This window comes from Balaenoptera physalus, assembly GCF_965194825.1.
Source record: "Balaenoptera physalus genome assembly, chromosome: 3".
Taxonomy (NCBI): Eukaryota; Metazoa; Chordata; class Mammalia; order Artiodactyla; family Balaenopteridae; genus Balaenoptera; species Balaenoptera physalus.
This window is the reverse complement of record NC_138890.1, coordinates 134,712,039-134,731,235: the sequence shown is the minus strand read 5'-3', so window position 1 is coordinate 134,731,235 and position 19,197 is coordinate 134,712,039. Positions and strand designations below refer to the sequence as shown.

At 38.9% G+C, this 19,197-nt stretch overlaps 1 protein-coding gene across 2 annotated transcripts in view; it reads right to left on the bottom strand.

Moving 5' to 3' along the window:
* The window catches only part of PLPP1 (phospholipid phosphatase 1), a 113,260-nt gene that overhangs the window by 45,465 nt on the left and 48,598 nt on the right, over positions 1–19,197 (bottom strand). Inside the window, exon 2 of one of the 2 annotated variants that reach the window (XM_082457609.1) lies at positions 994–1,145. The exons of the other annotated variant lie outside the window; for it this stretch is intronic. Within the exon in view, the coding sequence (XP_082313735.1) occupies positions 994–1,145 (152 nt within the window). The remainder of the gene's footprint in view (positions 1–993; positions 1,146–19,197) is intronic. 2 annotated transcript variants of the gene reach the window in all.

The following is a 19,197-nucleotide window of genomic DNA, read 5'->3' as shown; positions in this document are numbered from 1 at the left end:
AAGATGAACAAGGCACCACCTCTACCTTCAAGGAGCTCAGAGTCTTGCGAAACAAACATTTGTATAGCAGAGGTTTTCTTTTATTAATTATACACCACAAATTATGAGTTGATTAACTTTTAGTGCTAACAAGGAGCTGTGATCATTCTGTAATAAGACATTAAATTTCTAAATCAAGAAGATTTGTTTTGTTTTTTAATAAACTCCAGAACAGACAAGCCTATGCTATTATCTTTTTGGCCTGTCTCCTGGATGAGACCATATTTCCTGCTTGTAACATAAATCTTATTTCTAAAGTTACAAGTTATGGAGCATAAAACTAATTAAAGTCATAGAATCCAAGTCAAGCGATTATAAAAATCATGTAGTCTAATCACTTGATATCTTCTCCCCAGAGCACATTCTCTAAGCATTCCCACCTGAAATCCTAGAAAACTATAATTACTACAGTGTTTTAGTACCAGTAAAAATTCTTTGTCATGTTCACTTCTAATTATATATAGAATTCGGGCTCCTCTCTCCTATTTCTGCCGTTACCTAAAAATTCTTTAAACTAAACTAAACATGGGTTAAATGAAGTCTTAACACCTGTTAAGACTTTTCTAGAACTCAGTAACTAGAAAGTCAGTTCATATGCACAGTCTCAATAAATTATAAAATAATATCCTAGGTAAAAAGTATGCTAGAAATACATTGATATAATAGTCATCTATTGCATTACTGAAACAACAGCAAATTGGAGCTCTAAAAAAAATCACAGTGACTTAGAAAGGTTAGCATAAAACCTACACATGTTCAGTAAGGTTCTTCTGATTATACATTGTTGCTCTTTTGGCCCCACTTAAAATAGCTGAGATTATTTTGATCAAATAACATTAAAGGTTAAAAAAACACATTGTTTTAGAGGGTTATACATTCAATCATTAACAGGTTAACACAAAACTAAGCCAATTGCCCAAAAGTGATAAACTTGGAAAAGTGGATTTAACTTACAACGATAATACTGAATGGAATGATTATTCCACCTAATAACGGATAAGGTATGGTGTCTTCTTTGTAAGGGTACTTGATGGACTCATCATTACAGAATAATCCTCGCTGGAAAGGGGTATGCCTTGAAGTAAGAATTGCAAAAGGCAATCCAGCTAGCAAAAGGAATAAATGAAAATATCATTAAAAAGGAATATCAAAACTAATTAATGGCAATAATTATCCCAGAGACCATGTTTAAAAACACATTTGCCACGAAAATAATAAGAGCACATGGAAAAAGGAAATGCAGCAACGCATGCAACAGAAGTTAGAAAAATTATAGTTCAGGGTACAGGTCTTTTTTCTACAGGAAACAATGCCTCCAAATCCTCTATCAACCAATTTAACCAAGAGCAACTTCTTCCCTTTGTTTCTGCCCAAATACACTAAACTGATTTTAGGGGGAAAAAAATCTCTTCTCATGCTCTTGCTGTCATTTAATCATAGGGTTTTCAACACTATTTTCAAACCATTTTGTCAGGAGCTTTACTTCCAAAAGGTTAAAAACAGCATTTTGACATTCCCCATTTTATCTTGATATTACTACCATATTTGGACAGGTCACGGTCACTGGCTAAGCTATCAGAGTATCTAAATAAAGTTTATCCACTCATTTCTGTACTGTCTACAGCAAGTTTAGAGCTGCTATGGAAAGGAGTCTAAACTTAAACCAAGCTTCTTAAGAAAAGATGGACAACGGAGTCAAGCACAAAAGCACCTAAAAGAGCTCTCTTTTTTTCATCATCAACGTTTTCCCTAAAGATCATGTCTCACACTCATCTCCTCATCTCAAAATGTCTAAACTTTTGTCTAAATCAGAACTTTAAGAATTCAGTCCTCCTTTACTTCATCACTGCACCCGGCATCCTGATTAATACTGACCAGGACTGCTTTCTAAGAGATAGAGTTTAGCAGAAACCCTCAACATGAGTTCTGCTTCAAGACTTTTCCAGGTATGGACGATTCTCTCCCTAAGTGACCCATTCTCCCAGCAGTAATACCATAACCACTAAGCTAACATACTCACTGTATATTCAGGTGTTCTTTCCATGAAGCTCCAAGTCTTGATGACCATCTACAGTTTCTCATCAACTCTGCTAAGCCCTAAAGGCTCAATGACAACCAAGCTTCTGCCACTCTGCCTGATGCATAGACTACAAGTATCAAATGTGTTCAATCCACAAGGGCCAAATGAAAAGGAGAAGCCCATTACTGGTTCTTTTTATTTATCTTCCTGTTTTTCATTTAGACTCTGAATACATGAACCAAAGTTTATTTTTTTGTGTTAACCAATTTGCCAAGCTGTTAAACCATTAGAAGTCTTTATGATGCAAGCAGTGGCCAAGATGGCAGAGAAGGAAGACCCTGAGCTCACCTCCTTCAACAGGCACAGCAAAATCATGATTATTTACAGAGCAACTATCCATAAGAGTGACCTGAAGATTAGCAGAAAAGATCTTCTACAGCTAAAGCTATAAAGAAGAAACCACAACAAGACAAGTAGAAAAGGTGAAGATGCAGTATCGTCATCATCCATATTCCCAGCGTAGGCAACCCACAAATGGGAGAATAATTACAACTGCAGAGGTTCTCCCCAAGGAGCAAAAGGTCCTAGCTCCACATCAGGCTCCTCAACCCGGGGGTGTACACAACTAAGATGAACCTCCAGACTGTTTGGCTCTGAAAGCCAGTAGGGCTTACTTCTGGGAGAGCCAGAGGGCTGTGGAAAATAAAGACTCCACTCTTAAGAGAGCACACACAAAATCTCCTATGTTTCAAGACCCAGGGCAGAAGCAGTTATTTGAATGGAGCTTGGGTAGGACCCACTTGCTGATCTTGGAGAGACTCCCAGGAGGCAGAAGGCAACTGAAACTCACTCTGGGAACAACGACGCTGGCAGCAGCCATTTTGGAAAGCTCATCCCACCACCAGGACACTGGTGTTGCTAAGTGCCGCTTTAGAATCCTCCCTCTAGCCAGTCAGTGGCAGACCAGGCCTGCCCACCAGACAGCACCAGCCCTGGGATGCCCCAAGCCAGGCAGCTAGGTGCGCAGGAACACAGACCTACCCACCAACAGGTTGACTGCTGTAGAACCCCCTGAGCCCCCAGCCATCCCAGCACATGACATCACCCACCATAGGACCCAGGACCCGGCCCCACCTACAAGTGGGCCACCACCAGCACTGGGACCCCCAGGAACCACTCACATACACACACACACACACACACACACAGCTAGTCATCTGACCCAGCCCCACCCACCAGTGGGCCAGCACTAGCCCCAGTCCCGGCCTCACACACTAGGGGTCTGGCACCAGCCCCGAGAATCTGAGGGGCCCCAGCCCCACCCACCTGTGGCAGACACCACCTCCAGAACCCCCAAGGCCCTGCAGCCACAAACTCTGGGCCCAGGCACTGCCCACAGGGGGCCAACACCAGCTCCAGAACTTTCAGGCCCCACAGCCAAAGACCCCAGGACCTGGTTCTGCCCATCAGTGGGCCGGCACTAGCCCCAGGTCCTCCTGGGCCCCGACACTGCCCACCAGCAAGCCAACCCAAGCCCCAGGACCACCACAGCCCCCCCACAACAAGTTGCGTAAAGACCCGGCCCACCCACTAGTAGTCTGACACCACCCCGGACACCCAGGGCCCTGGCCCCGCCCAACAGCAGGCCAACACCAGCTGCAGGACACCTTGGGCCCCTCGGCCAGCCATGTCAGAATCCAGCCAACCACCTGCAGGCCATTACCAGGTTGGGTGGTGGGTGGCCATGCAGCCAGCCAAGCCATGACCCAGCCCCACCCACCACCCAACCCCATCCACCAGCAGTTGGCAGCCTCCATACAAGGCAGGGCCTGGCAGCCAACGGGACCGAGGGCCACCGACGCAAACCAGTACACCCACAATTGTCAGCCAGCCACAAAAGAAGAAGGACCCATGCAGCCCCTATAGAGGGCACCCATAGAACACAAAGCTCTGGTGACCAGAGAGGAGTACACTGCTGGGCCACATAGGACATCTCCTACATAAAGCCACTCCTCCAAGATCAGGAAATGTAACCAACCTACCAAATACACAGAAATAAAAACAGTGAATTACGCAAATTGAGGAAACAGAGAAAAACATTCCAAGTAAAGAAACAAGATAAAACCCCAGAAGAAGAACTAAGTGAAGTGGAGATAAGCAACCTACCTGAAAAAGTTTAAGATAATGATCATAAAGATGCTCGAAGAACTTGTGAGAAGAATGGATGAACAGTTAGAAAATATAAAGAAGAACCAAACAGCACTGAAGAATGCAATAACTGAAATAAAAAATACTCTAGAAGGAATCAACAGAACATTATATGATACAAAGGAACTGGAAGGCAGAATTGTGTAAATCACTGAAACTGAACAGAAGAAAGAAAAAGAAAAGAATAAAAACAAATGAGAGTTTAAGAGACTTCTGGGAAAACATCCAGGTCCAGGAAGCACAGAGAGTCTCAAACAGGATCAACCTAAAAAGCAGCCCACCAAGAACATTATAATTAAAATGGCAAAAATTAAAAATAAAGAAACAACATTGAAAGCAGCACGGTAAAAGCAACAAGTTACCTACAAGGGAACCCCCATAAAGCTATCAGCTAAACTTCTCAGCAGAAACTCTGCAGGCCAGAAGGGAGTGACACAATGTATTTAAAGAGATGAAAAGTAAAAACCTACAACCAAGAACACTCTATCTGGCAAGGCTTTCACTCAGATGTGAAAGAGAGATCAAAGTTTTAAAGACAAGCAAAAGCTAAGAGTTCAACACCAGTACAAGCTTGGACTACATAACAAATTTTGGCACAGCCAGCCAGGATCCTTGCTACTCATGGCTAGCCAGCCTGATCGGGGAATTTTCGGGTAAACCCCTAGAAGTTGCCAGGATCACCTGTCCTGATGACCTTCCCTTCAAAATGGCCCAAAGCCAGAAACTAACACAACATTGAAAAGCAATTATACTCCAATAAAGATATTAAAAAAAAAAAAAAATTCCCCAAAGCAGCACTGGCTGCCCCAGTGCTTGGTTGGCAGTTGGAAAAAGGTATCAACGTTTGGGAGCAGCTGAAAGGCTCCATGCAGTAGGGTTGTTTGGGCAGATAGTTACAAAGTTGGCTGTGCAGTACAGTTTTGTCCTCCGGTTTCTGGCTTTGAAAGTCTTCACAATGGAGCACATTTTATGTGCAACTATGGACCAGGCCGTGTGGCTGACAGTGTCTTGGTGCTCCGGCTGGGTATGAGGCCTGAGCCTCTGAGGTGGGAGAGCTGAGATCAGGACACTGGACCACCCAGAGACCTCCCGGCCCCATGTACTATCAATCAGCAAGAGCTCTCCCAGAGATCTCCATATCAACACTAAAAACAAGCTCCACACAACGACCAGCAAGGTCCAGTGCTGCACACCCCATGCCAAACAACTACCAAGACAGGAACACAACCCCACCCATTAGCAGAGAGGCTGCCTAAAATCATACTACGTTCACAGACACCCCAAAACACGCCACCGGACACGGTCCCACCCACCAGAAAGACAAGATCGAGCCTCATCGACCAGAACACAGGCACCAGTCCCCTCCACCAGGAAGCCTACACAACCCACTGAACCAGCCTTACCCACTGGGGGCAGACACCAAAAACAACAGGAACTGCGAACCTGCAGCCTACAAAAAGGAGACCCCAAACACAGTAAGTTAAGCAAAATAAGAAGACAGAGAAATATGCAGCAGATGAAGGAGCAAAGTAAAAACTCACCAAAACAAACAAATGAAGAGGAAACAGGCAGTCTACCTGAAAAAGAATTCAGAATAATGATAGTAAAGATGATCCAAAATCTTGGAAATAGAATGGAGAAAATACAAGAAACGTTTAACAAGGACCTAGAAGAACCAAAGAGCAAACAAACAGTAATGAACAACACAATAAATGAAATTAAAAATTCTCTACAAGGAATCAATAGCAGAATAACTGAGGCAGAAGAATGGATAAGTAACCTGGAACACAAAATAGCGGAAATAACTACCGCAGAGCAGAATAAAGAAAAAAGAATGAAAAGAATTGAGGACAGTCACAGACACCTCTGGTACAACATTAAACACACCAACACTCGAAACACAGGGGTCCCAGAAGAAGAGAAAAACAAAGGGACTGAGAAAATATTTGAAGAGATTATAGTTGAAAACTTCCCTAATATGGGAAAGGAAATAATCAGGTCCAGGAAGTGCAGAAAGTACCATACAGAATAAATCCAAGGAGAAACACGCCAAGACACATATTAATCAAACTATCAAAAATTAAAGAAATAGTATTAAAAGCAGCAAGGGAAAGGCAACAAATAACATACAAGGGACTCCCCATAAGTTTAACAGCAGATCTTTCAGTAGAAACTCTGCAAGCCAGTAGGGAGTGGCAGGACATATTTTAAATGATGAAAGGGAAAAACCTACAATCAAGATTACTCTACCCAGCAAGGATCTCATTCAGATTTGATGGAGAAAATAAAACCTTTACAGACAAGCAAAAGCTAAGAGAACTCAGCACCACCAAACCAGCTCTACAACAAATGCTAAAGGAACTTCTCTAGGCAGGAAACATAAGAGAAGGAAAAGACCTACAATAACAAACCCAAAACAATTAAGAAAATGGTAATAGGAACATACATATTGATAATTACCTTGAATGTAAATGGATTAAATGCTCCAACCAAAAGACACAGACTGGCTGAATGGACACAAAAATAAGACCCATATATATGCTGTCTACAAGAGACCCACTTCAGGCCTAGGGACACATACAGACTGAAAGTGAGGGGATGGAAAAAGATATTCCATGCAAATGGAAATCAAAAGAAAGCTGGAGTAGCAATTCTCATATCAGACAAAAGAGACTTTAAAATAAAGACTATTACAAGAGACAAAGAAGGACACTATATAATGATCAAAGGATCAATCCAAGAAGAAATAACAATTGTAAATACTTATGCACCCAACATAGGAGAACCTCAATACATAAGGCAAATGCTAACAGTCATAAAAGAGGAAATCGACAGTAACACAATAATAGTAGGGGACTTTTAACACTCCACTTTCACCAATGGACAGATCATCCAAAATGAAAATAAATAAGGAAATACAAGCTTTAAATGATACATTAAACAAGATGGACTTAATTGATATTTATAAGACATTCCATCCAAAAACAACAGAATACACTTTCTTCTCAAGTGCTCATGGGACATTCTCCAGGATAGATCATATCTTGGGTCACAAATCAAGCCTTGGTAAATTTAAGAAAATTGAAATCGTTATCAAGTATCTTTTCCAACCACAATGCTATTGACCTAGATATTAATCACAGGAACAAAAACTGTAAAAAATACAAACACATGGAGGTTAAACAATACACTATTAATTAACCAAAAGATCACTGAAGAAATCAAAGAGGAAATCAAAAAATACCTAGAAACAAATGACAATGAAAACACAACAATCCAAAGCCTATGGGATGCAGCAAAAGCAGTTCTAAGAGGGAAGTTTATGGCAATACACTCCTACCTCAAGAAACAAGAAATATCTTAAATAAACAACCTAATCTTACACCCAAAGTTATTAGAGAAAGAAGAACAAAAGAAATCCAAAGTTAGCAGAAGCAAAAAAATCATAAAAATCAGATCAGAAAGAAATGAAATAGAAACAAAGAAAACAATAGCAAAGATCAATAAAAATAAAAGCTGGTTCTTTGAGAAGATAAACAAAATTGATAAACCTTTAGCCAGACTCATCAAGAAAAAGATGGAGAAGACTCAAATCAACAGAATTAGAAATGAAAAAGAAGTAACAACTGACACTGCAGAAATACAAAGGATCATGAGAGATTACTACAAGCAACTCTACGCCAATAAAATGGACAACCTGGAAGAAATGGACAAATTCTTAGAAAAGCACAACCTTCCCAGACTGAACCAGGAAAAAATAGAAAATATAAACAAACCAATCACAAGTAATGAAATTGAAACTGTGATTAAAAATCTTCCAACAAACAAAAGTCCAGGACCAGACGGATTCACAGGAGAATTCTATCAAACATTTAGAGAAGAGCTAACACCTATCCTTCCCAGACTCTTCCAAAATATAGCAGAGAGCGGAACACTCCCAAGCTCATTCCACAAGGCCACCATCACCCTGATACCAAAACCAGACAAAGATGTCACAAAAAAAGAAAACTACAGGCCAATATCACTGATGAACATAGATGCAAAAATCATCAACAAAATACTAGCAAACAGAATCCAACAGCACATTAAAAGGATCATACACCATGATCAAGTGGGGTTTACCCCAGGAATGCAAGGATTCTTTAATATATGCAAATCAATCAATGTGATAAACCATATTAACAAATTGAAGGATAAAAACCATACAATAATCTCAATAGATGCTGAAGAAGCTTTTGACAAAATTCAAAACCCATTTATGATAAAAACTCTCTGGAAGGTATGCATAGAGAGAACTTACCTCAACATAATAAAGGTCATGTATGACAAACCCACAGCCAATATCGTTCTCAGTGGTGAAAAACTGAAACCATTTCCACTAAGATCAGGAACAAGACAAGGTTGCCCACTCTCACCACTATCATTCAACATAGTTTTGGAAGTTTTAGCCACAGCAATCAGAGAAGAGAAAGAAATACAAGGAATCCAAATTGGAAAAGAAGAAGTAAAACTGTCACTGTTCGCAGATGACACGATATTATACACAGAGAATCGAAAAGATGCTACCAGAAAACTACTAGAGCTCATCAGTGAATTTGGTACAGCAGCAGGATACAAAATTAATGCACAGAAACCTCTTGCATTCCTATTCACTAAAGATGAAAAATCTGAAAGAGAAATTAAGGAAACACTCCCATTTACCACAGCAACAAAAAGAATAAAATACCTAGGAATAAACCTACCTAAGGAGACAAAAAAACCTATATGCAGAAAACTGTAAGACACTGATGAAAGAAATTAAAGATGATACAAACAGATGGAGAGATATACTATGTTCTTGGATTGGAAGAGTCAACATTGTGAAAATGACTATACTACCCAAAGCAATCTACAGATTCAATGCAATCCCTATCAAACTACCAATGGGGCTTCCCTGGTGGCGCAGTGGTTGAGAATCTGCCTGCTAATGCAGGGGACACGGGTTCGAGCCCTGGTCTGGGAAGATCCCACATGCCGCAGAGCAACTAGGCCCATGAGCCACAACTACTGAGCCTGCGCGTCTGGAGCCTGTGCTCCACAACAAGAGAGGCCACGATAGTGAGACGCCTGTGCACCACAATGAAGAGTGGTCCCCACTTGCCACAACTAGAGAAAGCCCTCGCACAGAAACGAAGACCCAACAGAGCCAAAAAAATAAATAAATAAAAATAAATTAAAAAAAAAAAACAACAACTACCAATGGCATTTTTCACAGAACTAGAACAAAATATTTCACAATTTGTATGGAAACACAAAAGACCCTGAATAGCCAAAGCAGTCTTGAGGAAGAGAAACAGAGCTGGAGGAATCAGGCTCCCTGACTTCAGACTATACCACAAAGCTACAGTAATCAAGACAGTATGGTACTGACACAAAACAGAAATACAGATCAATGGAACAAGATAGAAAGCCCAGAGATAAACCCACGCACATATGGCCACCTTATCTTTGATCAAGGAGGTAAGAATATACAATGGAGAAAAGACAGTCTCTTCAATAAGTGGTGATGGGAAAACTGGACAGCTACATGTAAAAGAATGAAATTAGAACACTCCCTCAGACCATACACAGAAATAAACTCAAAATGGATTAAAGACCTAAATGTAAGGCCAGACACTATCAAACTCTTAGAGGAAAACATAGGCAGAACACTCTATGACATAAATCACAGCAAGATCCTTTTTGACCCACCTCCTAGAGAAATGGAAATAAAAACAAAAATAAACAAATGGGACCTAATGAAACTTAGAAACTTTTGCACAGCAAAGGAAACCATAAACAAGATGAAAAGACAACCTTCAAAATGGGAGAAAATATTTGCAAACGAAGCAACTGACAAAGGATTAATCACCAAAATTTACAAGCAGCTCATGCAGCTCAATATCAAAAATACAAACAACCCAATCCAACAATGGGCAGAAGACCTAAATATACAGATTGCCAACAAACACATGAAAGGATGCTCAACATCACTAATCATTATAGAAATGCAAGTCAAAACTACAATGAGGTATCACCTCACACCAGTCAGAACGGCCATCATCAAAAATCTACAGACAATAAATGCTGGAGAGGGTGTGGAAAAAAGGGAACCCTCTTGCACTGTTGGTGGGAATGTAAATTGATACAGCCCCTATGGAGAACAGTATGGAGGTTCCTTAGAAAACTAAAAATAGGGCTTCCCTGGTGGCGCAGTGGTTGAGAATCTGCCTGCAAATGCAGGGGACGCGGGTTCGAGCCCTGGTCTGGGAAGATCCCACATGCCGCGGAGCAACTAGGCCCGTGAGCCACAACTACTGAGCCTGTGCGTCTGGAGCCTGTGCTCCACAACAAGAGAGGCCACGATAGTGAGAGGCCCACGCACCGCGATGAAGAGTGGCCCCCGCTTGCCACAACTAGAGAAAGCCCTCGCACAGAAACAAAGACCCAACACAGCCAAAAATAAATAAATAAATGAATAAACAAATAAATTTAAAAAAAAAAAAAGAGTGAGACAGGGAGAAAGACCAGAAAACATTTAAAAAAAAAAAAACTAAAAATAGAACCACCATATGACCCAGCAATCCCACTACTGGGCAAATATCCTGAGAAAAGCATAATTCAAAAAGAGTCATGAACCACAATGGTCACTGCAGCACTATTTAGAATACCCAGGACACGGAAGCAACCTAAGTGTTCATTTACAGATGAATGGATAAAGAAAATGTCACACATATATACTATGGCATATTACTCAGCCATAAAAAGAAATGAAATTGAGTTATTTGTAGTAAGGTAGATGGACCTAGAGACTGTCATACAGAGTGAAGTAAGTCAGAAAAAGAAAAACAAATACCGTATGCTAAAAAATATATATGGAATCTACAAAAAAAAAAAAAATGGTTCTGAAGAACCTAGCGGCTGGACAGGAATAAAGATGCAGACGTAGAGAATGGACCTGAGGACCAGGGGAGGGGGAAGGGTACACTGGGACGAAGTGAGAGAGTAGCACTGACATATATACACTACCAAATGTCAAACAGATAGCTAGTGGGAAGCAGCTGCATAGCACAGGGAGATCAGCTCCGTGCTTTGTGACCACCTAGAGGGGTAGGATAGGGAGGGTGAGAGGGAGACGCAAGAGGGAGGGGATATGGTGATATATGTATACGTATAGCTGATTCACTTTGTTATACTGCAGAAACTAACACAACATTGTAAAGCAATTATATCCCAAGAAAGATGTTAAAAAAAAAAAACAACAGAAGAGTTCAACACCAGGAAACCAGCTTTACAAGAAATGTTAAAGGGACTTCTCTAAGTGGAAAAGAAAAAACCATAATTATAAATATGAAAACTATGAAAGGAAAAATTTCATTGGTAAAGGCAAATATATAATAAAGGTAGTAGATCAACCACGTATAAAGCTAGTAGGAAGGTTAAAAGACAAAAGTAGTAAAGTCATCTATATCCAAAATAAGCAAAGCAATATACAAAACAAAAGGTTGTAAAATATGACATCACAAACAGTAAACGGGGGTTGGGGGAGGGAGAAGTAAAAATGAAGGGTGGTTAAAAAGCATTTAAACTTAACAGATCAGCAACCTAAAATAATCATATATATATATATATATATATATATATATATATATATATATATAGCCACATGGTAACCAGAAACCAAAAATCTATAATAGATACACTGACAAAAAAGAGAAAAGAGTCCAAATATACATACAGATAGTCATCAAATCACAAGGAAAGAGAGCAAAAGAAGAAACAGAAAAGAACTACAAAAACAACCCCTAAACAATTAACAGAATGGCAATAAGTACACACATATCAATAATTACTTTAAATATAAATACTCCAATCAAAAGACAGACTGCTGAATGCATACAAAAAGAAGAACTATATATATGCTGCCTATAAGAGACACACTTTAGATCTAAAGACACACAGACTAAAAATGAAAAGACAGCCTCTTCAATACATGGTGTTGGGAAAACCGGATAGCTACATTGAGAAGAATCAAACTGGACTGCTCTCTCACACTGTGAACAAAAATAATCAAAATGGATTAAAGACTTAAGTGTCAGACCTGAAACCATAAAACTTCTAGAAAAAAACACAGGCAGTAACTTCTTTGACATCAGTCTTAGCAATATTTTTTTGAAGATATGTCTCCTCAAGCAAGGGAGACAAAAGCAAAAATAAACAAATGGGACTACATCAAACTGAAAAGCTTTTGCACAACAAAGGTAACTATCAACAAAACAAAAAGGCCAACTACTGAATGGGAGAAGATATTTGCAAAGGATATATCTGATAAGGGGTTAATATACAAAATATACAATTCAACATCAAAAAAACAAACAACCTGATTTTTAAATGGGCAGAGGATCTGAATAGACATTTTTCCAAAGACGTACAGATGGCCAACAGACGCATGAAAAGATAGTCAACATCACTAATCATCCGGGAAATGCAAATCAAAACCACAATAAGATGTCACCTCACACATGTCATAATGGCTATTATCCAAAAGAAAACAAATAAGTGTTGGTAAGGATGTGGAAAAAGGGGAATCCTCATGCACTGTTGGTAGGAATGTAAATTGGTGCAGCCACTATGGAAAACCATATGGAAGTTCCTCAAAAAACTAAAAATAGAACTACCATATGACCCAGCAATTCCACCCCTGGGTATTTATCTGAAGAAAACAAGAACGCTAATTAGAGAGGATATATGCACCCCATGTTCACTGCAGCATCATTTACGATAGCCAAGGTACGGAAGCAACCTAAGTGCCCATCAAAAGATGAATGGATAAAAGAGATGTGCTGTATATATATAATGGAATATTACTCAGCCATAAAAAAAGAATGAAATCTTGCCATAAGCGACAACATGGATGGACCTAGAGGGAATTATGCTAAGTGAAGTAAGTCAAACAGAGAACGACATATGATCTCATATGTGGAACCTAAAAATCAAAACAAGTGAACAAACATAACCAAAGTCATAGATACAGAGAACAAACAGGTGGCTGACAGAAGCGAAGGGGTTGGGGCAAGGAGAGAAACAGGTGAAGGAGATTAAGAGGTACAAACTTTCAGTTACAAAATATATGAGTCACAGGTATGAAATGTACAGTGTGGGGAATATAGTTAATAATTATGTTCTATCTTTGTATGGTAATGGATGACAACTAGATTTATCATGGTGATCATTTTGAAATGTACAGAAATATCAAATCACTATGTTGTATACCAGAAACTAACATAATGTTATAGGTCAATTATACTTCAAAAACAAACAAACAAACTCACCGAGAAAGAGATCAGATTTGTAGCTATCAGAGGCATTAGTTGGGGGAAGGGGAATTAGATGAAGGTAGTCAAAAAGCACAAACTTCCATTTATAAGATAAATAAATGTGACCACCTAGAGGGGTGGGCTAGCGAGGGTGGGAGGGAGACGCAAGAGGGAGGGGATATGGGGATATATGTATACCTATAGCTGATTCACTTTGTTATACAGCAGAAACTAACACACCAGTGTAAGGCAATTATACTCCAATAAAGATGTTAAAAAATAAATAAATAAAATAGCTAGCTAGTGGGAAGCAGCTGCATAGAACAGGGAGATCAGCTCTGTGCTTTGTGACCACCTAGAGGGGTGGGATAGGGAAGGTGGGAGGGAGGGGATATGGGGATATACGTATGCATATAGGTGATTCACTTTGTTATACAGCAGAAACTAACACAACATTGTAAAGCAAGTATACTCCAATAAAGATGTTTAAAAAAAAAAGATAAATAAGTACTAGCGATGTGCAACATGATAAAGATAATTAACACTGCTGTATGTTATAAATTGTTAACAGAGTTCATCCTAAAAGTTCTCATCACAAGGGAAAAAATTTTTTTTTCTATTTCTTTAATGTTGTGTCTGTATGAGATGATGGACGTTCACTAAACCTATTGTGGTAATCATTAAAAAATAAAATAAATGAAAAAAACAAAGAGTAGCATTCTTAATCTTTCAAGAGGAATGAATAAGTTAGTCAGCTACAATGTTAGTATCTAGATACAAGGAGATAAATTTCAAGTTTCCAGTAATATTTTAAAACATTCGAGCACAGGGCTTCCCTGATGGCTCAGTGGTTAAGAATCCACCTGCCAATGCAGGGAACAGGGGCTCGAGCCCTGGTCCGGGAAGATCCCACATGTCGCGGAGCAACTAATCCCGTGTGCCACAACTACTGCGCCTGCGCTCTAGAGCCCGCAAGCCACAACTACTGAGCCCACGTGCCACAGCTACCGAAGCCCGTGCACCTAGAGCCCATTTCTTGTCCGCAACGAGAAATCATCACAATGAGAAGTCCGCGCGCCACGACAAAGAGTAGCCCCTGCTCGCCACAACTAGAGAAAGCCCGCACGCAGCAACGAAGACCCAACGCAGCCAAAAATAAAATAAATTTATTAAAAAAAGATAAAAACATTTGAGCACAAACATTTTCACCTCAAACAACAATAAATAAATATCTAGCCAACAAAACAGTCATTAAAGAATAGGTTTATAATGTGGCTAGAACCTGTGAATTTCAGAGAATGAAAAACGGTGCTATAGGAAAGATATCTCTTACCAATAAAATAAAACAAGATAAATAAATCTAATAACTCTTAGCCTGCAGGTTCATGTTAAAAAGTATTGCCTTAGCTCATTTTATTACACTAGGTGGGAAGGAGAAGAGAAAGGGAAGTAAATGAAACTCAGAGAAAATCCTTACACTTCATTTTCACTATGAATTAGAGGGCTTTTTCCCTTAAGGCTCTCTATTAGCAAATGGAGTAATTAGAATTTAATTTATTCTTGCTTCATGTACCATTTATCTAGTGAAGATGCAAATTAAAAAGGCAAATGGTTGTTGGGTTTTTTTTTTAAGTCTTTAAGATGCTCACAAGTTTCCCAAAGCTATATTTCTAGTAATGCAACATTAAAAAAAAAAATTAAACTAGAGCTGACTTTGCTAACTGACCCTTATACTACCTCTCATATCTGAATTCAGACTATCCTCTGATTCACCAAATTGTCTGCATACAGAGGAAGGGCTGAAATGCCCAAGCCTTTAATACAAATACCACAGTTGCAGCACAAACCTTTTGCACTTAACAGTACACACCGTGGAGGTGAATACTCAGATCTATAATTTTAATTGTCGCCAGCCCTATGCAATAACTAAACGCTCAGCCTTCAACTCTAACTCAATGAGCAAATTTATTTTGTATTTACAAAGAACCTCCACTTCTAGAATTCATTTTACTTGTAAGAACTCTATATATAATAATGGAAACTTGCAGTGTCTACAATGCATATTTCCGAATTGGTTGAATTTTTCAATTAGCATTTCTTTCTTTTGGAGTAAGAAAAGGTATGTAGTACAGAAATTAAATCCACATATGATTAGTGTCCAAAACTCAGTAGGCTTTCTACCCTTATTCTCAAGAAAAATTTGTATTAATAGACCCAAATATATTGAAAAATGTTCTTAAGCATACCCATTAACAGTAAGTCGTTTTTTTCCCTTGGACCACAAAAGAAATTACTCAGATTTAGAAAAAAAATTTGTGGGAAACAAAATCACGAACAAGTATAATTAGTCCATTTTTAAAAACAGGAATATTCAAGTGGGCAAATATTGAGTGAATCCATTGTGCAAGGAATTCTGTGAAATGATACTAAGAATACAAAGTTGAATAAGGCACAGTACATAATTACAGCAGAGAATAAACAGAGATATAAAGAGCTATGAAGTGTCAAAAGAACACGAACTGGTGAGGCTCTAAGTGGTGATATTCAAAAAGGTGTTGGTTATCAGAGTCAGGATCTCAGCAGAAGGGGTCTGGTATAGAGACAGGATTTGGGGATATAAAGCATCCCTGAAGTCACAGCGGTAAAAGAAATTGTGTAAGTGAAAAGAAGTGAAAGGCGAGGCATGGGGCAATAGCAATATTAAAGGGATGAGCACAGCAAGAGGATCCACTGAGGCAGCAGACTTGCTGGGCTGAGGGAAGGTCAGGAGAAAGCGGCATCATTGAGACCAAGTCCAAAGACAGCATTTCAGCAGGTGGTGATTGGTCCACAGTGTCCAATGGGTTTTCAATCGCCAAACTTAGCAAAAGTGGTTTCAATAAGGAACAAGGAGTGGAAACCAGACCACAGAGGTTTTAGTAAGAAATGATAAGAAAATAAGCATGAATCTACCACAAACGCACACTATCCTTCTGAGAGTTTAAGTGAAGAAAGAGACTGGGCCTTCTGTGGAAGGCCCTAGAAATGTTTTAAATTAATATTAATATTTGCAATCTCTCATATAAACTCATGAGATGTATTACATCAAAGTCATTACCCAATGCCATTTCATTTTCACTAAATAACTAAACCTGAACGTAGACCCCCCAAAGACGGATGGAGAGGAAGACCAAATCACCAGTTGTTCACTGACCCACTTAGGGTTGGAAAAGATGAGCTAGTCTAGAGTCCTGCTCTGGAAATTTTGGAACTAGAACAAAGACTGATTCAGTCAGAGCTGGCAAACAGGACTGATCAATGCACTAGAAGACTGGCTGGAGAAGAGGCTGAGGATAAAACAGGTCTGCAAAGAAAACTGAAGTGACTAGTCTGACCCGAAAATGAGAAAAGGTGAAAGCAGCTTTGGTTCCCCGCTACCAAAGGGCTGCACTGATCTTGCTGTTTGGGGGGTTGTTAAAGTACCTTGTATCCTTTCAACAAAACCCAATTTCACTTAAGCTAGTTAGAAAGGGATTCTGCTCCTTGCAACCAACAGAGCCATAACTAAAACAACTATAACCATTCCCCCTACTTTGAGACCATATAGGTTTTTATTGTTTGATTACCCTCTATAATGCTATAATGAATATTTCTAAATACCAATCCTTGTTTGCACTTCTAATTATTTCCTTAGAATATATTTTTTATGTGGAATTATAGCAAAGGATATAAATGTTAAGGTCCTTGACAAACTGTTCCAGAAAAGTTTTTTTACACCACCTATTTATTCTACCAGCCACAGTATACAAATGTTACAGAAATGCAAAATTTTAAAGATATCTGATGCTATCTTTGACATTCACTATAGATTTTAGGGCAAAAGTGAAGGGTTCCATTTACTCTTTCATCTATTCAAATCAAGTACCCTTTTCCTTTTACCTGAAAGATTACATTTCTAAAACAATCCCTTTTCATCATTTGTCAAATGACTGCATTTGTCATACAATGTTTCTCTTAATACTTCAGTTTACAAAATTCATTTCCATTTCCTTCTTTAAAACAACTTCACTGAGGTATAATTTACAAACCAAAAACTTTATCCACTCTAAATACATAATTCAATGACTTTGGTAAATGTAGAGAGTTGTGCAACCATCACCACAATCCAGTTTTAGAACATTTTCCTTACCCAAAAAATTCCCATGAGCCCATCTGCATTCAACCTTTGTTCCCACCACCAACCCCAGGCAACCACTCGCATGTTTTCTGTATCTACACAGATTTGCCTTTTCTGAACATTTCATAAAAATGGAGCCATACAATATGTGGTATTTTGTAAGTGGCTTATATCACTTAACATAATATTTTTGAGGTTCATCCATGTTGTAGCATGCATTTTGTTCCTTTTTATTGCTAAATAGTATCGTATTGTATGTATATGTTACATTTGGTTTATCCAGTCACCAGTTAATGTATACTTGGGTTGTTTCCAGTTTTTGTCTATTATGACTAATATCACTATAAACATTCATGTACAAGTCTTTGTGTGGACATTATTTTCATTTTAAATGAGTAGACTCCTAGGAGTGGAATGTCTGGGTCATGTGGTAAGTTTACGTTTAACTTTTTAAGAAACTGCCAAACTGCTCTTCCAAAATAGCTGCACCACTTTACATTCCCACATTCTGCTTTTTAATATGCCCACGTGGCTAGTCGTATTAGCCCATTTAAGAATCAGATTCTACGCATAGTAAACTCATACTCACCCACAAATAAATATAGCCTTCCACCTTCTACGAGTGAATATTTATAATGGTTCAAAAGAGAATAAGTGATATGTGATATATAACTCATTGCTTCCACAAACTAAACACACAAGAACACTTCTCCATCCTTTTACCAGAGACAGGAAAAGACAACATAAGATCAAGTTCGCACAACATCTTCTTCAACTTCCTCTTACACAAATAATCAGGATCTTGAAACCATAATATAAATGCTAACAACTGTTTTAGAAAGATTGGTGATGGAGTGTCCAGCAAAACTGAGAAACTATGGTTAAAAACTTTTTTACACATTAAGGGAGGAACTCTTCCAGTGAAAACTACACAAATGTCTCCAGGAAAAATTTTTGTTTTAAGTTTCATCCATGGTGTAGCATAGATTGGTATTGTGTTCCTTTTTATTGCAGAATAGTATGCCATTATATGTATATAAAACATATCAGGTGCCCAGGAGAGAGTGGCATCCGTAATCACAGTCTTAAGAATCCATAATCACAGTCTTAAGAATGCAGGAAACTTAAGGAAGATGTAAAAATAATTGTTATTTCTGTCAACATTAAGGGACATTATAATTCAACTAGAGAAAGAGCTCAGAGATTTCTCTAATAAAGAAGCAATTATTCAATTCAATTATTTAACAATTAACTGAGTTCCTACTGCTCTGTACAAGGCACAGGCTTGAGTTGGGAAGGGACTGCAGGTAATGGCACGTGTCCTACCGTGGTCAAATTCTGGATTTATTTCGAAAGTAGCATCAATGGTATTTACTGATGGATGGACTGGATATGAGTGTGAGAAATGAGGAGTCAATAATGACCCTAAGATTTTCCAT